We start from the raw sequence: 23,624 nt of genomic DNA, 5'->3' as shown, positions 1-23,624 counted from the left end.
TATTTTAGAAATTATTAAAATATTCTTATGCTACTACATAATGTTTTGAGCATTATACAAATTTAACAACGTCAAAATAATTTTTTAACTCCACTCTTCTGTGTAATATAAAAATTATTTTTGTGTCAATAAGTAAGTAGGTATTAAAATGCTAATTGTAATAATGTAATCAAAAAATTTGTTATATAAATAATTTTGATGAGCAATATGTTTATTTATAGTTTAATATTGTTGTTGGATTTAAATCAATTTTATTCAGATTATGGACAATATAATTTATATAATTGATAAATAAAACGATTAAACATTTAAATTACTTATCGTTTGAAGGACTAATTGTTGGAAACTTAAAATATATTAAAATATTAACGTTAACGTACGTTTTAACTACACTAATAATATCACTATGAATCAATTATATTAGAGCACTGTTTACTATAACTAATATGCATAAAACACAGATATAATTATTATAGCGCATCTGTGCGTAGATATTAAAAGTTTCGTTTAGTTAAAATTAGTTACTCGACCTCTGTGAAGTGATAAATATTTTTCATCAATCTAACATTTTTTTTTTATATATTATCAAATGATATACACAATAATTATATACATATTATATTTAATTATAATTTCATTATAATAATTTGTATATTATATTATATTATATTATATTATATTATATTATATACTACTGAGTCATTCAGATAAAATATAAAATAGGTATATCTATTATCATTAAAACTATTACATGGTTTATTAAATGTAAGTATAAAATATTATGTATAGTGTATACTGTATACAATATACACGAACATTTCATGATGTGATGTAAACGTACTGTAACCATCTATATCTGTACCTATGTAGTTCTTGAATTCGAACTTATATGAATTATCTCAGTTGTATATATAAAATTATCATTATTTTGATCCTCATCACGCCACGTTTCAATTCAAGTATTTACTCAATTTGATATTAGTACCTACCTACCTACTTACTACACAGAATACCACTCTTATTATCAACGTAAGTAAATCTACTGTTTTATTAGTTTATTACTATTTACCAACTATCTACTTGTAAAAACATTGAATGATTTTCAATTAATATGCGTGTACCTACATTTGATTTATAGTTATCTATAAATTATAGTATATAGTTCAGCAGTACCTACGGTTTTTTCAGACCTTACTATATCGGTAGGTGCACTTATTGATCGTTTTTTGTCGAATAAACAAAAATTATATAACTTAAACACGTTTAATATTTAATCGCTTATCATAAGAGCTTTAAATAAATTTACATCTTTAAAATTCAATAAAAATGTAATTTTTATAACGAAATACAGTTCAAAACCTCGTCGTAAATTTGATGGTATCAAGGGCCAAGGGGATAATATCACAACGTGTGTTCACAGGTACAATATTTATTATTACTTATTTAAAAAAAAAAAAATTGTTGACAAAATTTAATTTTTATAATATTATTCGTGTCTCATACTTCTACCACGTCGATAAAATATAAAACTATAGGTACCTAGCATATTTTGTTATTGTTTAAATAGTATGTCTTAGTAATATAAATATTAATTATATTACACCTGTGTACAATGTGTGTATTGATTTGTTGTATTAAAATTTATAATTCATAAATTATTCGGAGATACTTATAACCTCTAGGCTTAGATAATTAATTTGTAAGCTGCAGTATAAGTGGTTAAAATTTTGAACACAATTTTAGTATACTTATTATGAATTAAATTTAGTTTGATGCTTTTCATTCGGCTGGTTTGCCTTGTCCTTGTTCCATATAATATACCAAACCTCGTCCATGACCATCTTCATTTCGAATTTTTCGTACGACGTTTACATATCATAATAATATAATATTGTACGGACGTACTGTCACATAGTGTTGTATAAGCGCAGTAACAATTACTATACAAGTTTGATTATTGAACAATTAGATTCATATATAAATATATTCGTTAATATCAGTTTTAGACGAACGCGGATTGACTTCCAGATCGATCGATAAATAGATTTCATATCCGTCAAAACACGCATTTACAATACAGGATGGAAAACGTCGAGGTGAAGGCAAGCATTTTGACTTTGGCGTCATTCTGGATCTTGGGTCTATGCAATAACTTTGGATACGTTGTAATGTTGAGTAGCGCACACGACATTTTAAATTCCAATTCTGCCACTTCGGGAGGAAACAAAGTAAGTATTAAGTATAATATTACTTCAAAAGTATTATGTAAAATATAATAAGTAATCAGCTCTTTTTATGCTGAGAAACGAGTATAAATTAACGTTAAATTAAATTATAGAGTATTTCTAACCTAATATATTTATAGTTATTGGATTATTATTAATAACTTGCTACCTGTTAGTTCCCTATTGATGTTTTAAGTAGCTGAACTTACCATCTATATGCTTATTATATGCATGGCTATATGATTATTAAAAAAAAATAAATAGTCGAAAAATAGAAATTTAAAGCTTAAAACGAAAGTTTAATACACACTCAACATTCATCTACGCTATTTTATATTTACAATTGACTAGGTACCTGTACCTAATCATGTTTTAGTCTAATATAATTTAATATTTATTATTTTACTCGTATATAATTTTTTTTTTTTTTTTTGGAGTACCTATGTAATGTTTTTGTATTTTATGTCATGTGAGTTCTTAAAACATCACCATACAACAATATAAATAATGTTTTAAGTATGTATTATTTAACGTATTTGTAATTTTAAATTTATTTTAAATTTTTATAAAATCCAATAAATAGCATGTTAGGCATAGAATTACTTATGTAATATTCGTTTGTTGTAAAGTTTATAGATTAACAGCTTACATAATATTTACACGTAATAAAAATTATAATTCGTTCGTTCATTAATTCGTTCCTTAAATCTCAGGTGAATTACAGAATAAAGAATAGATGTTTTTTTCTTCCTAAAAGATTTGTTATACATAATATTAAAAATATAATATAAGTAAACAAATTTAAATTAAATATTATTATACCTATTAGTATTCATAATGTAGGACTATTGTCTATTATATCTATACATTGCAGGAAACTAAATCGTTTTAAAAGTATACAAAAATTTCTTGAAAATAATATACACTGTAACTTCCATATAACAAAGTCGAATAAGTAACAAAAACAATTTGTGATATGGAGGAATTTTTTAAATAGAATTACGTTTATTCATTAACAATAAAGGTCATAGTTCTTAAAAATATTTTGTTAAACAGAAAATTTTGTAAAATGGAAGTTTCATTATACTAGGTATTTGATGTAATAAAAGTAGGTTACCTATAGCTTAAAATATAAATATATAATTTGTATGACTATACACTGACTATAACATACTATTATTTAATTATATATATACTATTAAAATAGATTAATACTAAGCTACAGTGCCATACTTACGACAAGCTTTAATTATGTAAATAATCGAATTTCACATTGTTCGATTAATGATTATGATAGAGATGATATAATAGGTACAGACGTACTCAAATTATAATTTCATTTCATTATCAACGTGAACAAGTTGATCAGTCAAACTTATTATTTTGTAAACATAAACTTACTACAACTGTTGATTTCTACTTTAAAATTACGTGTTAGAGTATGTGGTTAAATATTAATAATATGATAGGGATTAAACAATATTTAGGATTTTAGGAGATTTATTAAGTCATCAATGAACTATAAGTTGTAACAGACAAATTAATTTGTAATTTGATAATGAAAAACATAAATTATTATTAATAGATAAGTATGCTACTAAATATTAGTTATTAAATGGAGCTGATAATTATTAATTGAAATAATATATTAATCTACATTATGATAGATTGATAGGTATGGATTAACAGAAAAATAGTTCATTATAATATTTAACTTTTTAATTATTTTAATCTACCTATCTAAAGTTTGACGATATTTTGTGTATATAATTAAGAGTAAATATAGTATGACTTTTATATCCTTTATTTATTTTTATGGGTAGATGTAGAAAATTATACCTAAATCGGCTAAACCTAATGGTATAAATAAAATTTATATTTTTATGGATATATTTAATGGAATAATAAAATACCATATTTAATACCATTAAATTTGATTTTAAAGACAGTCAGCCTTAACTCCACTCAAGAAGAATATAAAAGAGAGTGTAATCATTTGTCTACTGGCGTTATACTTTTGGCCGATATAATACCTGGACTATTAATCAAGACTTTCTCACCATTTTTCGCGTTGTATATCAAGTGAGTATTATCTATTTGTTATTTTAGTAATATATTTTAGATTATTAGTAATTGAACTATATAGTTATTTTATTATTGTTATGTCTTATGTTATTGATCTCTTAATGTTTAGACGATACAGTAAATAGCCCAATACACTATTGCAAATGGTTGGGTATAAATGAGTTAATAAGTTAATTTTAGCCGTTTATCTTAACTTTTTTACATTTAATTTTTTATTAACAACTTTTAACTAAATTGATTTTTATAAATATTAATTTACTAAATAATAAGTTTGTCAGTAGTGTTGATGGTTGCTCCCTTCATTTATGTTTTCAAATCTAGTACAAATTATTAACTTATCTATTTATTGTATTATTTTGTGTATTCAGATTGTTAATGTATTTTATAAATAAAAAAAAATAAATAAATGAGTTTCTTAATTTACTTTTAATTAAAGTTATTTTTAAAAAAATTACGTTTATTATTTTTTTTTATCAATAACTAAATAATAAATATGACAAAATAATATATTGATATAATAACATTATACATAGTAAAAATTCTATTTTTAAATTTAATTTGTTTTTGTTGCCATTTGTTATGATATTTATTTTTGATACCATATCCATATGGTCATTTAAAATTAATAATAATATTAATAAAAAATGTTATAAAATTAAATAATGATATTAAATATTGAAATTATATAGGTATATCTTTAACCTTAGTAAATTGTTATTTGTTAGTTATTATTTTTGATATAGTAAATGTCTTACATGCGTCCAATGAGATATATTGAATATTTTTATTATTTTAAACTAATTTTATATGTATTTAATACATTAAAAAAATATATTAAATTTAAATGATTTTTAAATTTTTTCTATTTACTTAATTTTATTTAATTAAAGAATATCATTAACTTACCCAGCTCTTCTAATACATTTATATAATCAAAAATATTATTTTTACAGCCGAAGACTATCATTGTGTATTTCATTGACAATCGCTAGTTTTATAACTGTAGCAAAAGCGAATACAGAACTAGTTGCTGCCGTCGGTGTAGCACTTACATCCATGGCTTCAGGTCTAGGAGAATCAACACTTTTATCTTACATGATTAACTATGAACGGTATGAACATAGTATAAAGTAAAATATTTTTATAACAAAATAATATACAAGTAAGTCAGCGTAGAATAAACTTATCGACCATCATCATTATACACGGTGTGTGATTGTGATGAAGGTTTGAATTCTCAATAACTCGTAGGTTAAACAAAACTATTATTATGATGGCTGATGGTTATATAGGTTTTCTCTAAAAAACCGAAATCTTTGTATAATTATCATAAAAATTATAAAAATATATTTAATACGCACTTTTTAAATATTTTTTAATAAAAAGAAACACAAGGAAATGTTATTTATTATTATATAATGAAAAACTAATAATAATTTTAGAAATAAATGACAAATTTATTGATGCCTCGGAAAGAAATTTTAATAATATAGTAGGAAAAATGTAATAATAAAAAGTTAGAACGCCATTTAAAATAATTTCCATGAAGAATTCAAACATTTTTCAGACATTTTATCGAATAAATAGGTTACAGTTATTGACAAAATATTAATACTTTTACTTTATAAAAACGAAATAATTAATATTCGGGTAGTGCGGCTATCTATTGACGTATGCGTGATGCGTGAATGTACTTTAAATCACTAATATTAAGCACATATGGCACGTATGCGCAGGCTTAAAAAAATTGCCTATACTGAACTCCTAAAGACTACGTATTTTAAAATTTTTTATTTTTTTGATACTACCTACAAAGAATGTCCTGCGGCAAAACAAACTTCCTTTAAAAAAGAGAAATCCCCCCTTTTTACTTGAAATTATTTAATGAATAATTGTTTTGAAAATGTTGATTTTCCTAATAAGTAATTAAAAATCATATGAGTAGTTTCTTTATTAATAAAATGTGTATACTTTACATTAAAAACAATAATAATTCAAAATGGTTTTATAAAAATATAAAATCTTAAATTGGATCTAGTGATTATCATACTTGGACTGTTTTTATAAATTATAAATGTTGATAAGTTAATGTTCAATATAAACATTTTTAAATCACCATTCACCATAGCTCTCAAATCTTCAAATCTCATTATCGTCGATCTATTATTCATAATTTATTAATTAAATAACTCAAAAACTTCTCATTCAAAATTTCATTTTAATATGACAATATTTTTAGAAAAATTATACGCTAAATAATTTACAGTAGAAAAGGTGGGTTCTCACTTGAAAAACAGAAGTTTATATCTATTTTTACAGGACACTCTATAATTAACACACACAATCGTACACACAATTGTAAAACTATAGTATTAAAGTATATTTAAAAATTTGAAAAATTCGATTTCTAATAACTATATTATTGAGGAAAAAAGGGATGAGCATGCTTAGCGAATCTCTGTGTATATATTTTCGTTTTTTATGAGGTATGTCGATTACGCGGAAAAACGTATTCTGTGCAAGAAAATAAAGATAGAAATTATGTCATTTTTTAAAGACGTTTAAATGACGATTATTGTTGCAATTTTTGATTAAAATATTTTATATTGTAGAAATGTAATTACATCTTGGTCATCTGGAACGGGCGCTGCTGGTATATTAGGCGCGTTGACGTATGCAGGATTGACTGGCGTTTTTCATTTATCTCCATCCACGACAATGTACTTAATGTTGTCAGTGCCATTTTTAATGGCAGTGTCGTAAGTATTTATTTAGTTTTAGTTTAGTTTTTTTTTTTTTTTATAGACACTCATCAATAATAAAGAATGCGTTTAATTAAAATAAATGTAAGAAATTCAATCGAAATTAATTGTCTATCATAGATGGTAGACACTCAATACTCAATACTCATATTATGGATTTTTTGATTATTACCTACATTTAGGTTTAATTACAACGTAATAAATTATTGTTCATATACATATCTGAAATGTATTTCTAATCATTGTAGTTTTTTAATATTTGCAGTTTTTGTATTTATTATGACAGAGAGAAAAAAAAAATACATATTTATCATTCGATTTTATAAATTTAACTGCAATACCTATTTTAAAAATAATTATTTTTGTTTTAAGATTTTGGGTATTATTAGAACACCCGAAAAAAGATCAAATATCAACGATGCCTAACGATTGTCCAGATCTCAGTACAAACAGTCAAAGTCTATCGAATAAACTATCGTATGTGCCCTCATTGTTGAAATTTATGATTCCTTTAGGGTTAGTGTACTTCTTTGAGTATCTGATCAATCAGGGATTAGTAAGTTTTCCACGCTATATTTAGTTTAAATTCATGTTATACCGTTTTATTAATAGACTTGATTATTTTTAGTTTGAGTTGGTTTATTTTGAAAAAATATGGTTGACGCATGCAGAGCAATACAGATGGTACCAAGTCTTATATCAGTTGGGCGTTTTCGTTTCTAGAACTTCAGTGAACCTGTTTCCGATTGAAAAAATTTGGATCTTGACAATATTACAGGTATCGTATACATTTAGGGCTGATGACATAATTTGGGTAGGCTATAAATTCAAGAATAACAAAAAAGCGCATACATTGTAGTATTGTACTTAACAACGCACTATTTTTATTTTTAACATATTATAGGAGCTTTAAACTGAACACAAATTTTAAATTCAGTACATTTTTATGAGTATTAATTAATTTAACTTTCAACTTCAAGCTCTATTGTGATTACTCGTTAATAAATAACCGTATAAACGTTACCTATTAACCAGTTCTGTGTTTAGAGAATAGGGGGAAAATGGAAATTGGTTAGGGTATCATTGTTTTAAAAAAGAGGATTATCTTTTAAATTTGAATAGATAAATAAATCTGAAAATACATTAATTTTTGTCAACGACTGATTCGTTGGTTTTTTTATTTAGTTTACGAGTAAATAGATTTTTTATCTCTGAATTATAATGAAGTTTTACGTGAAAAAGTTATAAATTACTTATTAGTAGCAGTGATAGCATTGATTCATTGAAGATTTAGAACCTGATTTTAAAAATAAAATAATTAAATTTAAAATAATAACTAAACATTTTTCAGAAGAATAAATCAATTCATGTTTTAATATAGAACCATTAACAAGTTAAAATTGAATAGTACGTTTTCAAATTTTAAAGTGGCAGTGAAACATTTTGTTTCAACGCCATAATTCAACATTAATGGGGGAAGATAGGTTTACCATTAAAAGAGAGAAAAAAATATTGCAAAATTTAATGAAAATATGATATTTTTAACCTTTGGGGCTATAGAAAATTATATTATATCAATTATTAAACTCATGTTATTAAAAAATTTATATAAAATAAATAAAAATGTTAATAATGTAATTATTATTATTTAATATTTTAGCGATAAATAAAAGGGTAGAAAAAGGTGGTAAAATAAAATCAGCCGTCTATATAATTTCAAATATTTTAACACGGCACTGTAATTTAAATTGTGAACATTTTAATACTAAATTAATTTGATTAGTTTAATGTTTTAATATTTCTACTACTGTTTAATGTTATTTGAAACTTAAAAGTAATTTCTACAAATGTATAGTTGTGATGATAAATAAAATGTATTATGTTTTTCATTTTCAGGGTTTCAACGTCGTATTCTTTTTAATTGAAACGCTGTACTCTTTCACGCCGAATATATATATCATATTTGCAATGATAGGATTCGAAGGTTTATTAGGAGGAGGAGCATATGCTAACTCGTATCATAACATTATGAAAAAAGTATGAAATTATTTTATTTATATTATAACTTATAACACATAAAATATATAATAATAATATATTTACAGAATAATTATCAAGCATGCTTATTGCTTAATCCCATTCTTTCCTTTAATAATACATTTATTCAAATTACGAATTTTGGAATTTTTAAATGTAGGTATTTAAGAAACCATATTTTAAAATACTTTGATTTTTTTTTTGTGCAATTTAATTAATTTAAGGAGTATACCGTGGCAAACTTATTTTGTCAAATGTAAACCACCCTTTTTGGTTGTAAGAATATTTTTATTTTTTTTTTTCTAATATTTTTATACGTTAATAAATTTATTAATTCTGAATGAGTATTTTTCAAGTTAATATAAACTTTAAGTACTAAGGGTAGTATAGTTAACGATAATACTATGACTATGATGATTTAAAAAAAATAATAACAAATGGAAAATCACTAACATTTTATAATTTGTAAAAATTGTCCGAATATAATAAGCACTCGATTGTTTTAATTATACATTTATTTTATATTCAAAATTAAAGTATTTTAAAAGATTATTATAACTTTACTATTCTTAATACATACAATTTAATAACTCATACAACCACGCTTGTATAGATTTTAAATATATTGTTTAAAAAAAAAAAAATGTCAATAAAAAAAAGTGTTCCCTGTTAAAAATTCCAAATATCAAAATTTAAATAAATTCATGAAAATATGAAAGAATAAACGAGGGGTAAGCACTGAGCATGATTGATGAATCGTTACCTTATATTCGTACATGAAATCGAAAATAAACTTTGCATTATTATTGCTTGCAGGTTCCGAAGGAGCGTCAAGAATTTTCAATGGCTATGACGTCACTTTCTGACTCGATCGGTGTCACATTAGCCGGACTATTGGCGATTCCATTACACAATCGAATTTGTTATATACCGAAATGATTCTACTTATAGATAATAATTGACACTGTATCTATAAACAAATAAGAGTTTAGTTAATTTAAGAATATTGTGTAAGTAGGTTACGTTAATTTTAAACAAAAATGATGTCAATGTTACTCACTATGGTATAATATCGTTTAACTCCTCATTATTATTATTAGTTTGAATATTATCTGTAAGCAAACATGTTTATTATTTATTATAATAATATTATAAACAAATAAGATAGGACATTTGTACTTATGAGAATGTCGTCTTAAGTAATAATAAATTATAAATTGTAAAAGTTTTATAAAAAATTAAAACATTTTGATACCTAATATTTAATAATAAAATATAATATTTTGTATTCATAATTTTTTTAACTTACAAACTGGCATGTTGACTTTTGCTCTATATACCACGTTCGTTCCTCGGCTAACTACAATGTCTATTGCTCGTTCATCAGAACCTCCATATGTACAACAAGTAACAAACGTCTCACAATAGATTTCCATTTCCGGAACAATTATTGGCATCTATTATGATTTATGAATAATTAATAGATAATTTATATACATTCATGTATTAGTACAATTTTCCCTGTTTTTCAAAACTCTTTTACATTACTTTAATTTTTGATGTATAGTCTTATGAAATCACAAGACTAAATTCACGTCAATAATGTATAATTACACCAAGCCCAGATTAAGTCATTTAGGAATTAAGAACCGTAACTTGGCTGTATCCTCGAGCGATTAAAAAAAAATCTATCCCATTTCCACGAAAAAATTAAACATTGAGTATGATGTTTAAGTACCTACACAGTATTTACACATATTTTTACAATGATTTATCGTTAAATAAACAGACAAAACAGTAACTATCATTATTCATTAAGTTTAGAGCAAATCGTTAACATATTATCCGAAATAAAATATTAAATTGTTTATAAATTATAAATTACAATGGAGTAGGTACATATACATTTTATGTATATATATTTTAGAGGAGCTGTATGAAACAAATTTGAATTTAAAATCTCATTACTACGAGAAGTATACTAATAGTATAGTGTATACTATTAAAAGTATTATATAGTTTAATATGATGCAAAAACACTAAGTCTCTATTTATCTTATTAGTATTATTACTACTTTTATCATAGTTATTCATAAATAATAATGTACCCCTATTTTGTAAAATGATATTAAAATTCTAAGACTGTTGTATTAAGTATTGAATATAAATAAATAAATAAATATAATAACTAGTATATGTACATACTTAGATACCTACATTCTAATATTATATAAATTATACATGCAACTACTTTATATATACTTATTACTTATATATATATAACTACTAACTTAATTTTACTGTTTTTTAATTAACGTGAAGTAAACTAATAACATTTTTATTTAGTTAACTTATTTTATTTTCAATTTTATTTTATTACATTACATTACGATATATTTCGTTATCGTGTAAAACAAATATTTCGAGCTTTGTTTGATATAAATTATTTATATTAGCGATAAAAACTTTAAAGAAGTTCTGTAGGATCTGCATTATATACAGTTTTGAGTTAGAAAAAAAGTAGGCTAGTGTTGAAAAAACTTTTTTTTTTACTTTAAAGCATATGTGTATTAACTATTTTTATTAATGAATATTAATTTAGCTTAAATAAATTTTTAAAAAAAGTGATGTTATCCAGCTTTGTCTATGAACGGATTTATTTTCTTAAACGATGTCTTAATTCTAGAATTTCCTGTATTATTTAAAAATATTTGATAATATAACTCTTTCTGCTTCACATACTGTACATAATATTATATTAGGTTTCAATAGACATTTTAAATAATTTTTACAATAATTTATGATGTTTTAAAAATCACTAATGATTATTGATATAATTTTAGACTAAATCCGGACTTACGTAACAATAGAAACTATAAATATTGTACCTCAGAGATATATTACCAGTATATGTTTGTCTCTATCGACCTATCGTATTACAATACATAACATACCAAAAAATACATATAGCAGTTTCAATTTTGTATGATTAGCAAATTGATGAATTAACAAACTTTAAAGTAAGAATATTATCTGTGTTATATTGTAAAAAGCAACAAAAGAACATGAGTAATATTCTTATACCTAAAAGTTTGATATAAATCAATTTACTCCAATATTTAAGCTAACCACACACAATTTGAACTATACTGAACATAAATGTTGGTTTGTTAAGCGTAGATAAAATAGAGACAACACGTTATGCTGACATATTGGTACGACGTCCTTTTAACTTTTATGCTTACCCTGCAGCGTGGCGATTCTATACTATGATATTGGGCGTTGTATAAAAATGTCACGTTGATACCCATCAAAGGTTCTTTACCCAAATTTTTCAATAAAAAACGTATTTTGAAACGCGGACCCAGACCTAAAAGCTAAAATATATATTTCATGCATAAGTATTTGTGCCAAAATGGGTAATATTTTATACTGCTACCAGTGGCGTATTCACAGAAATTGTTAAAAGGGACTATGATAACTTGTCTAATTTTCTTTATATCTGGTAAAAATTGTATTATTATTATATTATATATTTATATCTATGCACATAATACAGTCAACATTTTAAGAAATATATTTATCTCTGTAAAAATATCAATTTAATGGATATCATATAACATTTAAATGCATGTATGATGTATGTTAAAGTTAATAAATCGTTTTTAGGTTCGTCTATAATGCACACAAGTTGTATCTATTTAGTGAATTAGAAACATTTTTATTTATTAATCTTATTTCAACCAAATTTCTAGGTACATTCTTTAGGGCAAATTTTCACAGAACGCGTAAATAATTTTTCACCTAACCTTTTTATAAGCTTTAAAAAGTTAAAAAGTCGTAAAAACACAGGTAAGTATAACCAAATTAATTAATAATATTTTATTGGTTTTTATGTCATACCTAGTTTACTTTTATAGGCCAGTAGGCCAGTGTGATAAAAAAAACGAACAAACACAATCCACCGAAAACAATATGTAATATTACTAATATTGTAATAAATTATCAACGTAACCAAATTGAAAATACAAATGTGTAAGTACTTTAATTATCAAAGTATTTAGAATACTTTATTTAGTTTTGCTAACTAGTAACATTACACAACACTTATAGCTATGTTATTATTTGATATTATGATTATTATTATTGAAGTAATTTAATTGCAAAACATATATAATTTAACATTAAGTTAAATTTAAAATAAATTAAATTAATATTGTGACAGTGCAATTTATATTTTATTGGATCTTTCATCTTAAACTATAAGTACAATTTAAAATTGATAAAAATCAATAAATACTGATAAGTACTATTCTATTTGTATATATTGTTTAGTTTTAGATAGGTCTTTAAAGTTTAAATGTGTTTTGGTGAAGTTGTTTTTAATTTAAATTGTAATTATTGAGAATACTTGAGAGTATTTGAATATACCTACCAACACCTACAGATTTCTAAGGTTGGTTGTAAATATTTAAGTACTCAACAGTTAACACACATTTTCACAGTATAATATAGAAAAGTAGCCCCTTTCAACTTTCTCTGCGAATACCACTAATCACTAATTTTTAATTTTATACTTGAGCAGACGTGTGTAAAAATTGACTTGTAATTTTTTGTTTGATTGAATTTAACCGTTCGTTTGATACTACCATTTGCAGTATTTGCCACGTCTGTTGAGTTCGTACGTGCATTTCTATAAAAGGAAACAAAAAAAAAGAAACGTTAAACGATTAATTCGAATTCTGAATTGACTTTTCATTTATTATTTACCCTTGCAGTGTTCTCTCTCTCGTAAAGTCTGTTCTATGAATACATTACTTCTTTTGGGTATGCTCAAGTTACCTTGGACGTGTGCTGTTAATGTCGGGCGAACACACAAGTCAAACGTCGCTGTTCGTTTCAAGAGTTTTATGTCCACTTTTCCGTCTAATAATATTTTTGTTATCATTTAGGTCAGTTACTATATTTTATATATCTAGTTATAATATTATAATAAGATTATCTGCCGACTGTCGTATGCGACTAGCCGATTAATGGTTATAAACCATATCATAACAGAATAATTATTAATTTAATAATTTGTTGGTAAGACCGTGAGTTAAATTAATTATAATCACGAAATATGCACGCGGAATTGATAATACATTTGAAAACAAAAAAAATTGCACACGAATTCTAAAAATAGTATGCAGAATAAATTCACAGTTTGTATTTATGACATTGAAGATACCTTCTCTACCAATAAATAATATACGTAAAATATTAAAATTGTGTTTAAACAAATTTAACTGAAAAATAAATAAATAGATAAACGTAAAAAATGAATATTTAAAATATTCTTAAACTTTTTATACAAAAATATGATTTTTAATTATTATACATATTTATATTTTATGATGGTTTAAATACTATTTAAATTATATACATCATCAAATCCATAAATTTATAAATACAAAAATGTTGATACAAATACGTAAAAAAAAAACGAAAACACCTAAAATATGCGAATAAGCGAACTGAAATGGTATTATATGTATTGAATAAAATATGTATATATTATTAAGTTCAGACTAACTTTGAATTCAGAACGAAGTTTATTGATTTGCAAAATTATTAAATGCACGGACCTGTTTATAATTAGTAAGTATATACTCACTGGTAGTAATCATGATCAGAGCATTTTCTTCTTGTCCAAATCTTCCAAACACGATGCAAGTCACTGGATCCGGCATAGGAATCTTGTGGATCACCGTCGAACCGCAATACATGAGAACCAACCCTCTCGAGTGTCCATCAGTGTTGATCACGTTGCACGACACAACTGTCATTTCGAGTGACATGCTTTGTACGTACATGTTTACCATTGACATAGGATCTCCAGGTAACTTAACGTTCCATAAAGACACACACTGCAATAGGTAAACGGAGTTGTCGATGAAAAAAAATTGAAAAATGTAGATATAAACAATATGTCATGACACATAACTCATGTGTATATATAAGAGGAAGCTGAAAGTGCTGAAAGAGATTAACATATCTGGACCTTATTTAAATAATATACAATTATTTGTACAATAGTCATTTTGCATCACCACTCATCAGTACCACAACTATCACTTCGCGTTTCGTAGTGCGACCCACTCGCATCTGGTTTTAAATAAAATAAAATATTATAGTATTAGGTACGATTTAATTACTGTCATGCTCTGGATTCATGCCAGTGTATTCTATACGACTACTATAGATTTTTAATTCTTGCGGTAACACATTCATAAATATGATATGAATTAAACAAAATAATTAATACATAATTTCATGTATAACTGTAAAAGAACACCATGAATACTTATACGAAATATGTCACCTTTAGCGTATAACACTGTAACAGTCCGTCTATAGTGCAGCAGATGAACTTGTCAATGCGGAGTATTACGGCCACAATCGCATGTGTCATCTCAACTTTAAAGCCGCTCGTCGACGATTTTGAAAAAATGTACAACCGACCCGTTCTTGTGGCTACGAGGATCTTATAATCGACGTCGTACAGCCCAATAGAAGACATATATGCTGTTTCTCCCTGTAACTAAAAGGTGTATGAAATATTATATATTTTCTGTCCACATTATTATCATATTAAAATAATTTGGAAAAATATTTTATAGCTGTGCGAATTCGTTTATTTTATAATACAACCAGAGTTGGTCAGATTATGTTGTTTAAATTATTTTTTGATAGTTGACGATTTATTTTACATTAAATATATATATATATATATATATAGCTTTACATTGTAGATAATATATTTCTAGACACCTAGACTTAGCATACAAGTATAAAATACTTATACTATACTATAAAAAGTTGTTTGATTGTTAACAGTATGAAATAATCGGAGATTTTTATCAAGAAAAGCTGTAGTGCTCAGTTTTTGAAATAGTTTAATAAAACTAGTCGATTAATCGAAATAATCGAACAGCCGTACGTATAGGTACCTCAACTTTTTAAACGAAATTTAAAAATATATTAAAATTATGTCTGCGCACTATTTGTAGTTTCTTTCTCCTTGTGTTATTATAGATTTAATATTATAGTAAATATTAGTGTGCTCATTATCAAAATTAAAAGTAAAAATATCATCTAACTCTTAAAAATAATTATAAACAAAACATTCCATAGTTTTTGAGAATCTTATTGATTTATTTAACTACGAAAAACCGTCAAACATGCAATTTCATATGATATATAGGTACTTAATATACACATTCATATATACATATTTATAGTGATATTAATTTAATATTTCAATTAGGCTTTATGCATTTTAAAGAAAAAAAAATACGTAATTGCATTTAATCCAAATAAGGTTCGCACAATAACTATACGATTGTTAAATAGTATACCTATAATATATAATATAGATTATAAAATATACACAGTATGTATAATTAATAATATAATATAATGAATGCTATTATTATACAGCTATAATATTATAACTACAGCTGAAATATCAACTAAATATTACCTAAGGGAATTTGGAAAGAAGAATTTGACAATACAATTATAAAATGCATTATTATATAACATCTTTTGAAATAATAATACCTCATATTTGTCGGGTAAAATTTTAAACGATTCAGTATCGAGTATACTGATCATGTCAGTGGTTGCTATTACCAGACAACTGACCCCGTGTACGTCGCTCTTATTTCTTTTCAACTCCGTAACACATGTTATGGTGTGCTAAAAATTATACATTCTAAGTAGTTATATTTTATCAACAATTATGGTCGAAGAAGAAATTATGTAATCAATAATATTATAATACTTACTTGTTTGACTAGATTGTTTTTTCTGTACTTATCAAAATATTCGATGAGATGACACTCATTTAAGCATAACATTTGCTGTGACGTTGTCGAAAGATTCACGAATCCTACTGTCGACGACAATACTTGCAAACGTTTTACCAAATCGAACGCATCTTCACTGTCTTGCCACAATTTACATTCTTCGGTTTCTCTTATTACCGTCGACTGAATCGAATATTTATGATAGGGCTTACAATTTCGGTAAAAGTATATCTCGTTTTTTATCACTACAGCTACACCTGCAGAAAATATTTCATTCGAACATAATACAATTCTAAAATAATAATATAATTTATTGTCTTACAAAATATAAGTTAAAGGTATCTACTCTCCGTAAAATTGTGTCATAAATAAGCGTGACTTTTAATAGTATTATGTGTTTGAGCAAAATTTTTAATTATATATGTTTAATGCATTTAGGTAATATTTTATTAATGCATTTTCTGTTTAGTGTTTATAAAAACTGTCCATGGATTACACTAGTATGATTAAAATTTCAGTTTTAAAAAAAAAAAAATCACAAATCAAGTTTAAAAAAGTTGACAAATGGATATAAGTATCGAGTAAGTGACTTCACTGTAATGGATGAGTTAAATTTGAGTTCGATTAATTCATTTTGTTATTTTACCTATACGAAAAACGGAAACGATCTATCAGCCTATATGGCTATATCACTTAGTATGTTAAATTAATTATATGTTTTTGTTTTTTAATACTCGTATTATAACTATTAAAATCATTTAGTTTACTATTAGTATTACGTTAGGTTGATTTAATTTTTTTCAAAAACATTAAATTTATTATATAATTAGTATATAATTATTGTAATAATAATATACTATCTTATGTTAATATGATTATTATCAACTTTTGAATTAATACCATAATATAAATATCTAAAAATCAATTTATTTTAAAATAACATTGCGTTTAGTAAAAGTCAAAATATACGTAAAAGTTTAGTAAAAGTAAAAATCATAAAAGTCTCCACGAACAATATTTTTAAATTATAACAAAATAATTATCATCGTTAAAATATGTAATTTCGTTTAAGAGGACGCCATACCCGCTAGTGTCATCTCCGTCTTACTAGTACGAAACAAATTTACGCTCAGCAGATCACGTTTAACTCCGTTAGTTTAAAAATTAGAGTAAATCAACCTATTATGAAATGTGATGGTAAGAACATTATCTGTATTTGTATGTTTTTTTTTACAATTATTCAGTTTGGTTTTTTACGATTGTTCAATTTTTTAGCAAGTTATACCGTTATACGCATATAATAATATAGGTAGCGTAAATTATAAATGCTCATAACTCCTTAAAAACTGAATAATTGTAAAAAAACCAACATACGAACACAAATAATGTTCTTATCATCAAGTTTCATAATAGGTCGATTCACTCTAATTGTTAAACTAATGAAGCTAAAAATGATCTACTGAACGTAAATTTGCTATGTTGCGTATATGTAAAACGCAGATAACACATCACATACGGGTATGGCGTCCTCTTAAACGAAATTACATATTTTAAGAATGATAATTATTTTGTTTTTAAACTTCAAATTTCTATAAAAATTAATTGCGATGTTTTAGCATTTGATGTGTTGAGTTTTTATTTTGAGCATGAACAATTGAATATTTTAATGGCAAAGCAATTTGCAAATGTTTGTGATTTTGATTAGTTTTGTAATAATTTTAACTTCAATTGAATATAAAAAAAAAATTGTAGGTACTTACGTATATTTAATATTTTTATACAGACATAGAAACAACTTATGTGAGATCTTGTAGAAAATGTTCAAGCATTTTAACTCAACGAATAATATTTACTGACATTTATAGAAAAAAAGGTAAACAAACCTTTAAATGTCTATAAATAGCTCAAAAAGATTTAAAATATTTTGAAAATTGTTATATGTATAAAAAATGATAATATAAATAGTTGGTGAAAATTTACCTATGATTATATTTATTTTTGAATTACAAACAACAACAAAAACTTGATATTACCATCAAAACTTTTCCCACTAGGAAGTTACCTATACAACCTATAACAACCTATAGTTGCCTATAACATATTTACCTCTTGTACCATCTATAATTTTGCATAATTGAACATACTTTTATACGAAAAACATATTCATAAATTGAATAGAGATTTGGATATTATATTAAATGTATGTCGTAAATCATTCTGTTGTACAATTATTAATATCATGACCACTGCTCCTACTCCTAGGTCCATTGATGATTTGACTACGTAGGTTAGAATATTATATAGGTATACAACTTATACAAGGTATAGTCGCATAAAGATTTGGAGCTTAGTTCTTCATATAAAAAAATGTAATATCGTTTAAGATACACGTATAACATAATTTTTATTGTATGTGGATATGCAATAAATTCAACTCTCAAAAACATATTTAAATATTTTCGATTATATTCGTTACTATTAATGTACGTATTTATATAATTAACAGTTTAAAATTTTGATTTGATATCTATCCAAACCTTAGAATGGTCGTTATTTTTCACGTCTCGCCTTCTTTGATCCTTCTGCACAACAGTTTACTGTTAATCAGTTACCTAAGTTGTATAATATGGAAAAATATTCTATAGTACAAATATTTTATACATCATAAATCATGATTTTATAATATATTTATAACTATGTAGTTAGGTATAATCATTAATCATATAAAGTAAAAGACGTTTATTTGAATTATTTTGAACTTGTTATTATTGTTACATACAGTCACAGTCTTTGTGCTTAAATTTAGAATTGACTGAATGTTAAAAATTTATAATTTAAGTAATTGGATAGATTACTGTTTTGTATTACTACTATTAATATTTAATACTTTTCGAGTAACGACGACAAAAAAACTCAAATCGTTTAACAAAAATCGTTTTTTTTTTATGCATGAATTTTATCGAAATTTAAACTTACACTTATAGTTAGTAATTACGTAAAAAGATTTTCAAAACAAATATCTTCTGAATAATCAAGGGTTCTCGTTTGTAAACCAAAAGTTTGTATGACCGTGTCATAATAATGGTCAATGGTACAAATAAATAATAGTAATTTTGTGGAAACGCGTTATAAACGATGTAGAATCGCGTAATAACCGTTTACAACGCGAAAGATTAGAATATATGTAACAGGGGCGTATGTTGTGATCGTGATGGTTTTTGAACGAGTAGCTACTGCAGTTGCCGCCGTTTCGTGCCGCCGTCGTTGCACGCCGCGCGCCGGATGACAAAACTAAAATATAAAAATCTAGCGGCGACTAGTACATGGGACCCTGGTACCATAAACTCCGTTTAGTCAATGCAAGTCGCCATCGACCGCGTCGACCTAATAGAATGCACCTCCATATTCTCCCGGTTGGTCGACTTTAAATTCCCACCAAGTTTATTATCACACTATTACTATTATCACACTGTTCCACATTGAATTAAAATAATATTTATAAATGTCACTGCTGTTATTGTTGTAATTTGAGCTCATTCAATTGATAAAAACATTTAATTATATAATTATATGCTATGCTGTATAACCATCTTAGTTTATCTTGGCACTCGGTAATCGAAAAAAAAAGTTTAAAAGAATGATGGTCCAAAACTATATTAAATACTGAAAAACGCCAAGATTGCCAATTTTATTAGCTAAAACCTACAAAATAGTCAACAAATTTTCAGTTTCATAACATTTCCAAGCAATGATTATACGACTAATATTTATATAAATACTTTTTATTTATAAAACATTATTTAATTTACGTATTATGAATGATATTTTTAATATAAAATCAAGGGCTGTTTCATTATACTTTTCTGTAGTCTGTAGGTACTATAGTTATAGTATGTCGTTAGTAAATAATTTTTTGTGCAGCTGAAATTATTTAAATATTATTCAATAGGTAGCAAATATTGTAAAGATTATCCGTAAATACATACATAATATATTATATATATATATATATATATATATATATATATATGTGTGTGTATATGATTTAATATATATATTAATATTATATAAGTAAAATTAATTCAATATTTCCGATGAACGTTACATCTTACATGAATTATACTTATTATATCTGTTCACGTGTAAAAACATTTTTGTTGTAAATTATTTTTTGTATAGGTTACTATAAGTAGGTGTAAAAATATGAAATGTGATAGCGTATACGGAGTAATCTCCGTTTTAAGGGCCTATAATAAACTATAATTTATAATGAATCATTTCATTGAAATAGAAAATTAACGTGTCTTACAAGGTATTATTCTCGGGTGTAAAAATTCATAGATCCAGCCGGCAGCCCTGATATTTGTTTGATAACACACATACGCACAAACAGAATAGATACTTATATTTTTGTTTATACACCAATATTACAATATTACAATTTATAAGACTATAATGTCACTATTCACTAATAAAATTTCACTAATACTTTTACTTATCTTTGTATATATACAACACTAGTACACTACTAATATTAGTGAAAACTTAAAACGAAGAAAAATAAGAATTTATTGCTAGTATATAGTATATACTATATAGTAGTCAGTGCACATGGTTCTAAAATTTATATTTGTTAAATAGATATACGATAGACGTCTAGCAAGCCAGTAAATAAAACAATTATATCGATGATTTTTTGAAAAATAATAATTCCTCATATTGATAATTGATATTGGTTGTTTCATGTAAAATATTTCAATTTTTAAAAATTACAGCAAAATTAGTATTGAAAACGTCCAATTTAAATATCACCCTATTTACATATAAATTTAAATACATTTAGCTTTTATTTAAAGTTACAATAATAATAATTGTAACCGAATAATATTGAAATAACTTGAAAATTATGTAACTGATTTATATTATCCAGCCCTGACTATAAATTATATAACATTAATATAAGAATATAACGAATTCACGTTTGCAATAGCCGAGCACAACTGATGGTTAGGTATTTTCAATTTTGTCAATATTATGTAGATCGCCATTACTTACAAAAGAATCTTGCTCATTAATATATCGGCATCGCGCACTCTCATTTTTCCCGTTACTTATTTCCTTATAATTATAAATTATAATATTATTTTGACATCCAATGTAACGATTTGATTTCATGAAATCGTTCAACCTTATGTCGAATAATTTTTATATTTTACATGTTGTTATAGTCTATAGACATAGGTACCACCCACGCATTTTATATTATATTATTACTACCGTTACTCATTTATGTGTAATATCCTCATATGCATCATTATACATTTATACGTAGATCATCTATAGGTAACTACGTGATTTAACATTTTTTTTTAACTTACATGGGATGTGTTGTTCGCTGTTGTCCGTGTACACGATTGTAATAGCTGATGGTTTTTCGTTCAAATATATCACGTGCGTTTGTTTCAACCCTTTGAAAATCTAAAAAGAACGCAAATATATGAGTAATAGGTATTTATAGTTTATATATTATATAGTATTATATGAAACGTTTATTACTTTTAATTGTGGGCTGGACGTTCCCGAACCGAAATCTACGACTACAAATTTATTATCATTATCACCGTGGACATCAGACAACATCATACAGCAGTTATACGTTTGTAGATTTATTGGTGGGTTGATGTCCACATCTATCCACGTAGAACTCCTGTAAACGAACGTAAAATTAATGACAATACTGATTGCAATAGAATAGCAATTAATAGATAACAATAAATCACGAAAAATAGTCAACTAATTAATTGTTTACATTTTAAAAATCTATTTCAACGTAAAAACAACTGCAATTTTAACTATCGTAACATTATTCTAATCGACGTTCGACATGTATTAATTTGTGCACGTATAATATTGTGACATTTTTATAGAGTATAGACAGCCGTGTCGTACTACTGACGATTAAATTGTATTTTATACTGTAGATAACTTTTTGTTTCAGAACGCTTCGGTGTGTTGTACAGTTGGTCGCCTAGTAACTAACTATCCGTCCTCGTGCCGTTTACCGTATGAATCGAAAGTGTTGTATAGTTGTATAGTACTATAGTTCTCTAATTTAATGTAAGAATACTTTTATTTCCCCTAATTTCAATGAAAAATGATAGGTGAACTGCGATCTAAAACAAAACAGATACTTAAATATTGAGTGGTACGCAAATTCTATTAAAATATTAAAACAAATTAATATTATACCAACCTATATTTCTTTTTCCAAAAAACGTAACCCTCTAAAATATTTTGATTGTAAGCTATCAAATAATTTACTCACTGGACATCTCAAATTAAAGACCTTGATGTTATTCTTGATTTAAAACTATTATTTAAATTAGGTACATGTGTTTGAAATGATTATTTATTCTGTTTAAGGTATGATTAATAAAAACTTTTAATTTTAGTGATCTTAGTATACTTTTAAAAATATTTAATCTTTCTAGTATGTATTATACATTTATTTATTTTTCTCCTTAATTATTAATTTATTATATGATTACCATAATTAAGTACCAACCTATTATATTATTATTTTATAACAATATTTTAATGTATTTTTGATGCTATGTTTTTTGACTTACCATTGTTATTACTTATTAATTTACTGTAATTTG

General features: G+C 25.1%; 2 protein-coding genes across 5 annotated transcripts; one reads left to right on the top strand and one right to left on the bottom strand.

Moving 5' to 3' along the window:
- The first annotated feature begins 805 nt into the window (after positions 1-805).
- Positions 806-10,368, top strand: LOC132926476 (battenin). 3 transcript variants are annotated; one of them, XM_060990837.1, is made up of 10 exons: positions 806-1,029; positions 1,352-1,420; positions 2,001-2,228; positions 4,171-4,307; positions 5,264-5,422; positions 6,923-7,069; positions 7,445-7,628; positions 7,701-7,850; positions 8,969-9,109; positions 9,926-10,368. In XM_060990837.1, exons 3-10 carry the CDS (start codon positions 2,082-2,084, stop codon positions 10,046-10,048), a joined length of 1,188 nt encoding a protein of 395 aa, XP_060846820.1. In that variant the 5' UTR covers positions 806-1,029; positions 1,352-1,420; positions 2,001-2,081; the 3' UTR covers positions 10,049-10,368. The 3 variants fall into 3 exon arrangements, with proteins under 3 accessions (XP_060846820.1, XP_060846819.1, XP_060846817.1); XM_060990836.1 differs by lacking the exon at positions 1,352-1,420; XM_060990834.1 differs by lacking the exon at positions 806-1,029 and having other exon boundaries at positions 1,215-1,420.
- On the bottom strand, positions 9,944-23,282 carry LOC132926475 (Bardet-Biedl syndrome 1 protein). Of its 2 annotated transcripts, XM_060990832.1 has the most exons (13): positions 22,772-23,281; positions 22,519-22,669; positions 22,341-22,440; positions 16,942-17,219; positions 16,715-16,852; positions 15,474-15,692; positions 14,766-15,018; positions 13,880-14,035; positions 13,687-13,802; positions 12,355-12,486; positions 10,419-10,566; positions 10,170-10,221; positions 9,944-10,079 (listed from the first exon to the last, which is right to left on the bottom strand). In XM_060990832.1, coding segments are annotated over exons 1-13 (1,746 nt in total). In that variant the 5' UTR covers positions 22,774-23,281; the 3' UTR covers positions 9,944-10,078. The 2 variants fall into 2 exon arrangements, with proteins under 2 accessions (XP_060846815.1, XP_060846816.1); XM_060990833.1 differs by lacking the exon at positions 9,944-10,079 and having other exon boundaries at positions 10,152-10,221; positions 22,772-23,282.
- Between the last annotated feature and the right edge of the window lie 342 nt (positions 23,283-23,624).

The sequence above is a fragment of the Rhopalosiphum padi genome, chromosome 3 (assembly GCF_020882245.1).
Source record: "Rhopalosiphum padi isolate XX-2018 chromosome 3, ASM2088224v1, whole genome shotgun sequence".
Taxonomy (NCBI): domain Eukaryota; kingdom Metazoa; phylum Arthropoda; class Insecta; order Hemiptera; family Aphididae; genus Rhopalosiphum; species Rhopalosiphum padi.
Note: the sequence above shows the minus strand (reverse complement) of the source record. Positions and strands in the feature narration are given on the sequence as shown.

Bases quoted from the DNA above. Each gene is read 5' to 3' on its own strand.
- LOC132926476 (XM_060990836.1), top strand. From the start codon at position 2,082: ATGGAAAACGTCGAGGTGAAGGCAAGCATTTTGACTTTGGCGTCATTC. The intron at 2,229-4,170 runs GTAAGTATTAAG...TTGATTTTAAAG, and splicing joins CCACTTCGGGAGGAAACAAA to ACAGTCAGCCTTAACTCCAC. The intron at 7,070-7,444 runs GTAAGTATTTAT...TTTTGTTTTAAG, and splicing joins CCATTTTTAATGGCAGTGTC to ATTTTGGGTATTATTAGAAC.
- LOC132926475 (XM_060990833.1), bottom strand. The intron at 22,441-22,518 runs GTAATAAACGTT...CGTTCTTTTTAG, and splicing joins CGTCCAGCCCACAATTAAAA to ATTTTCAAAGGGTTGAAACA. The intron at 15,019-15,473 runs GTGACATATTTC...TACCTATTGCAG, and splicing joins TACAGTGTTATACGCTAAAG to TGTGTGTCTTTATGGAACGT.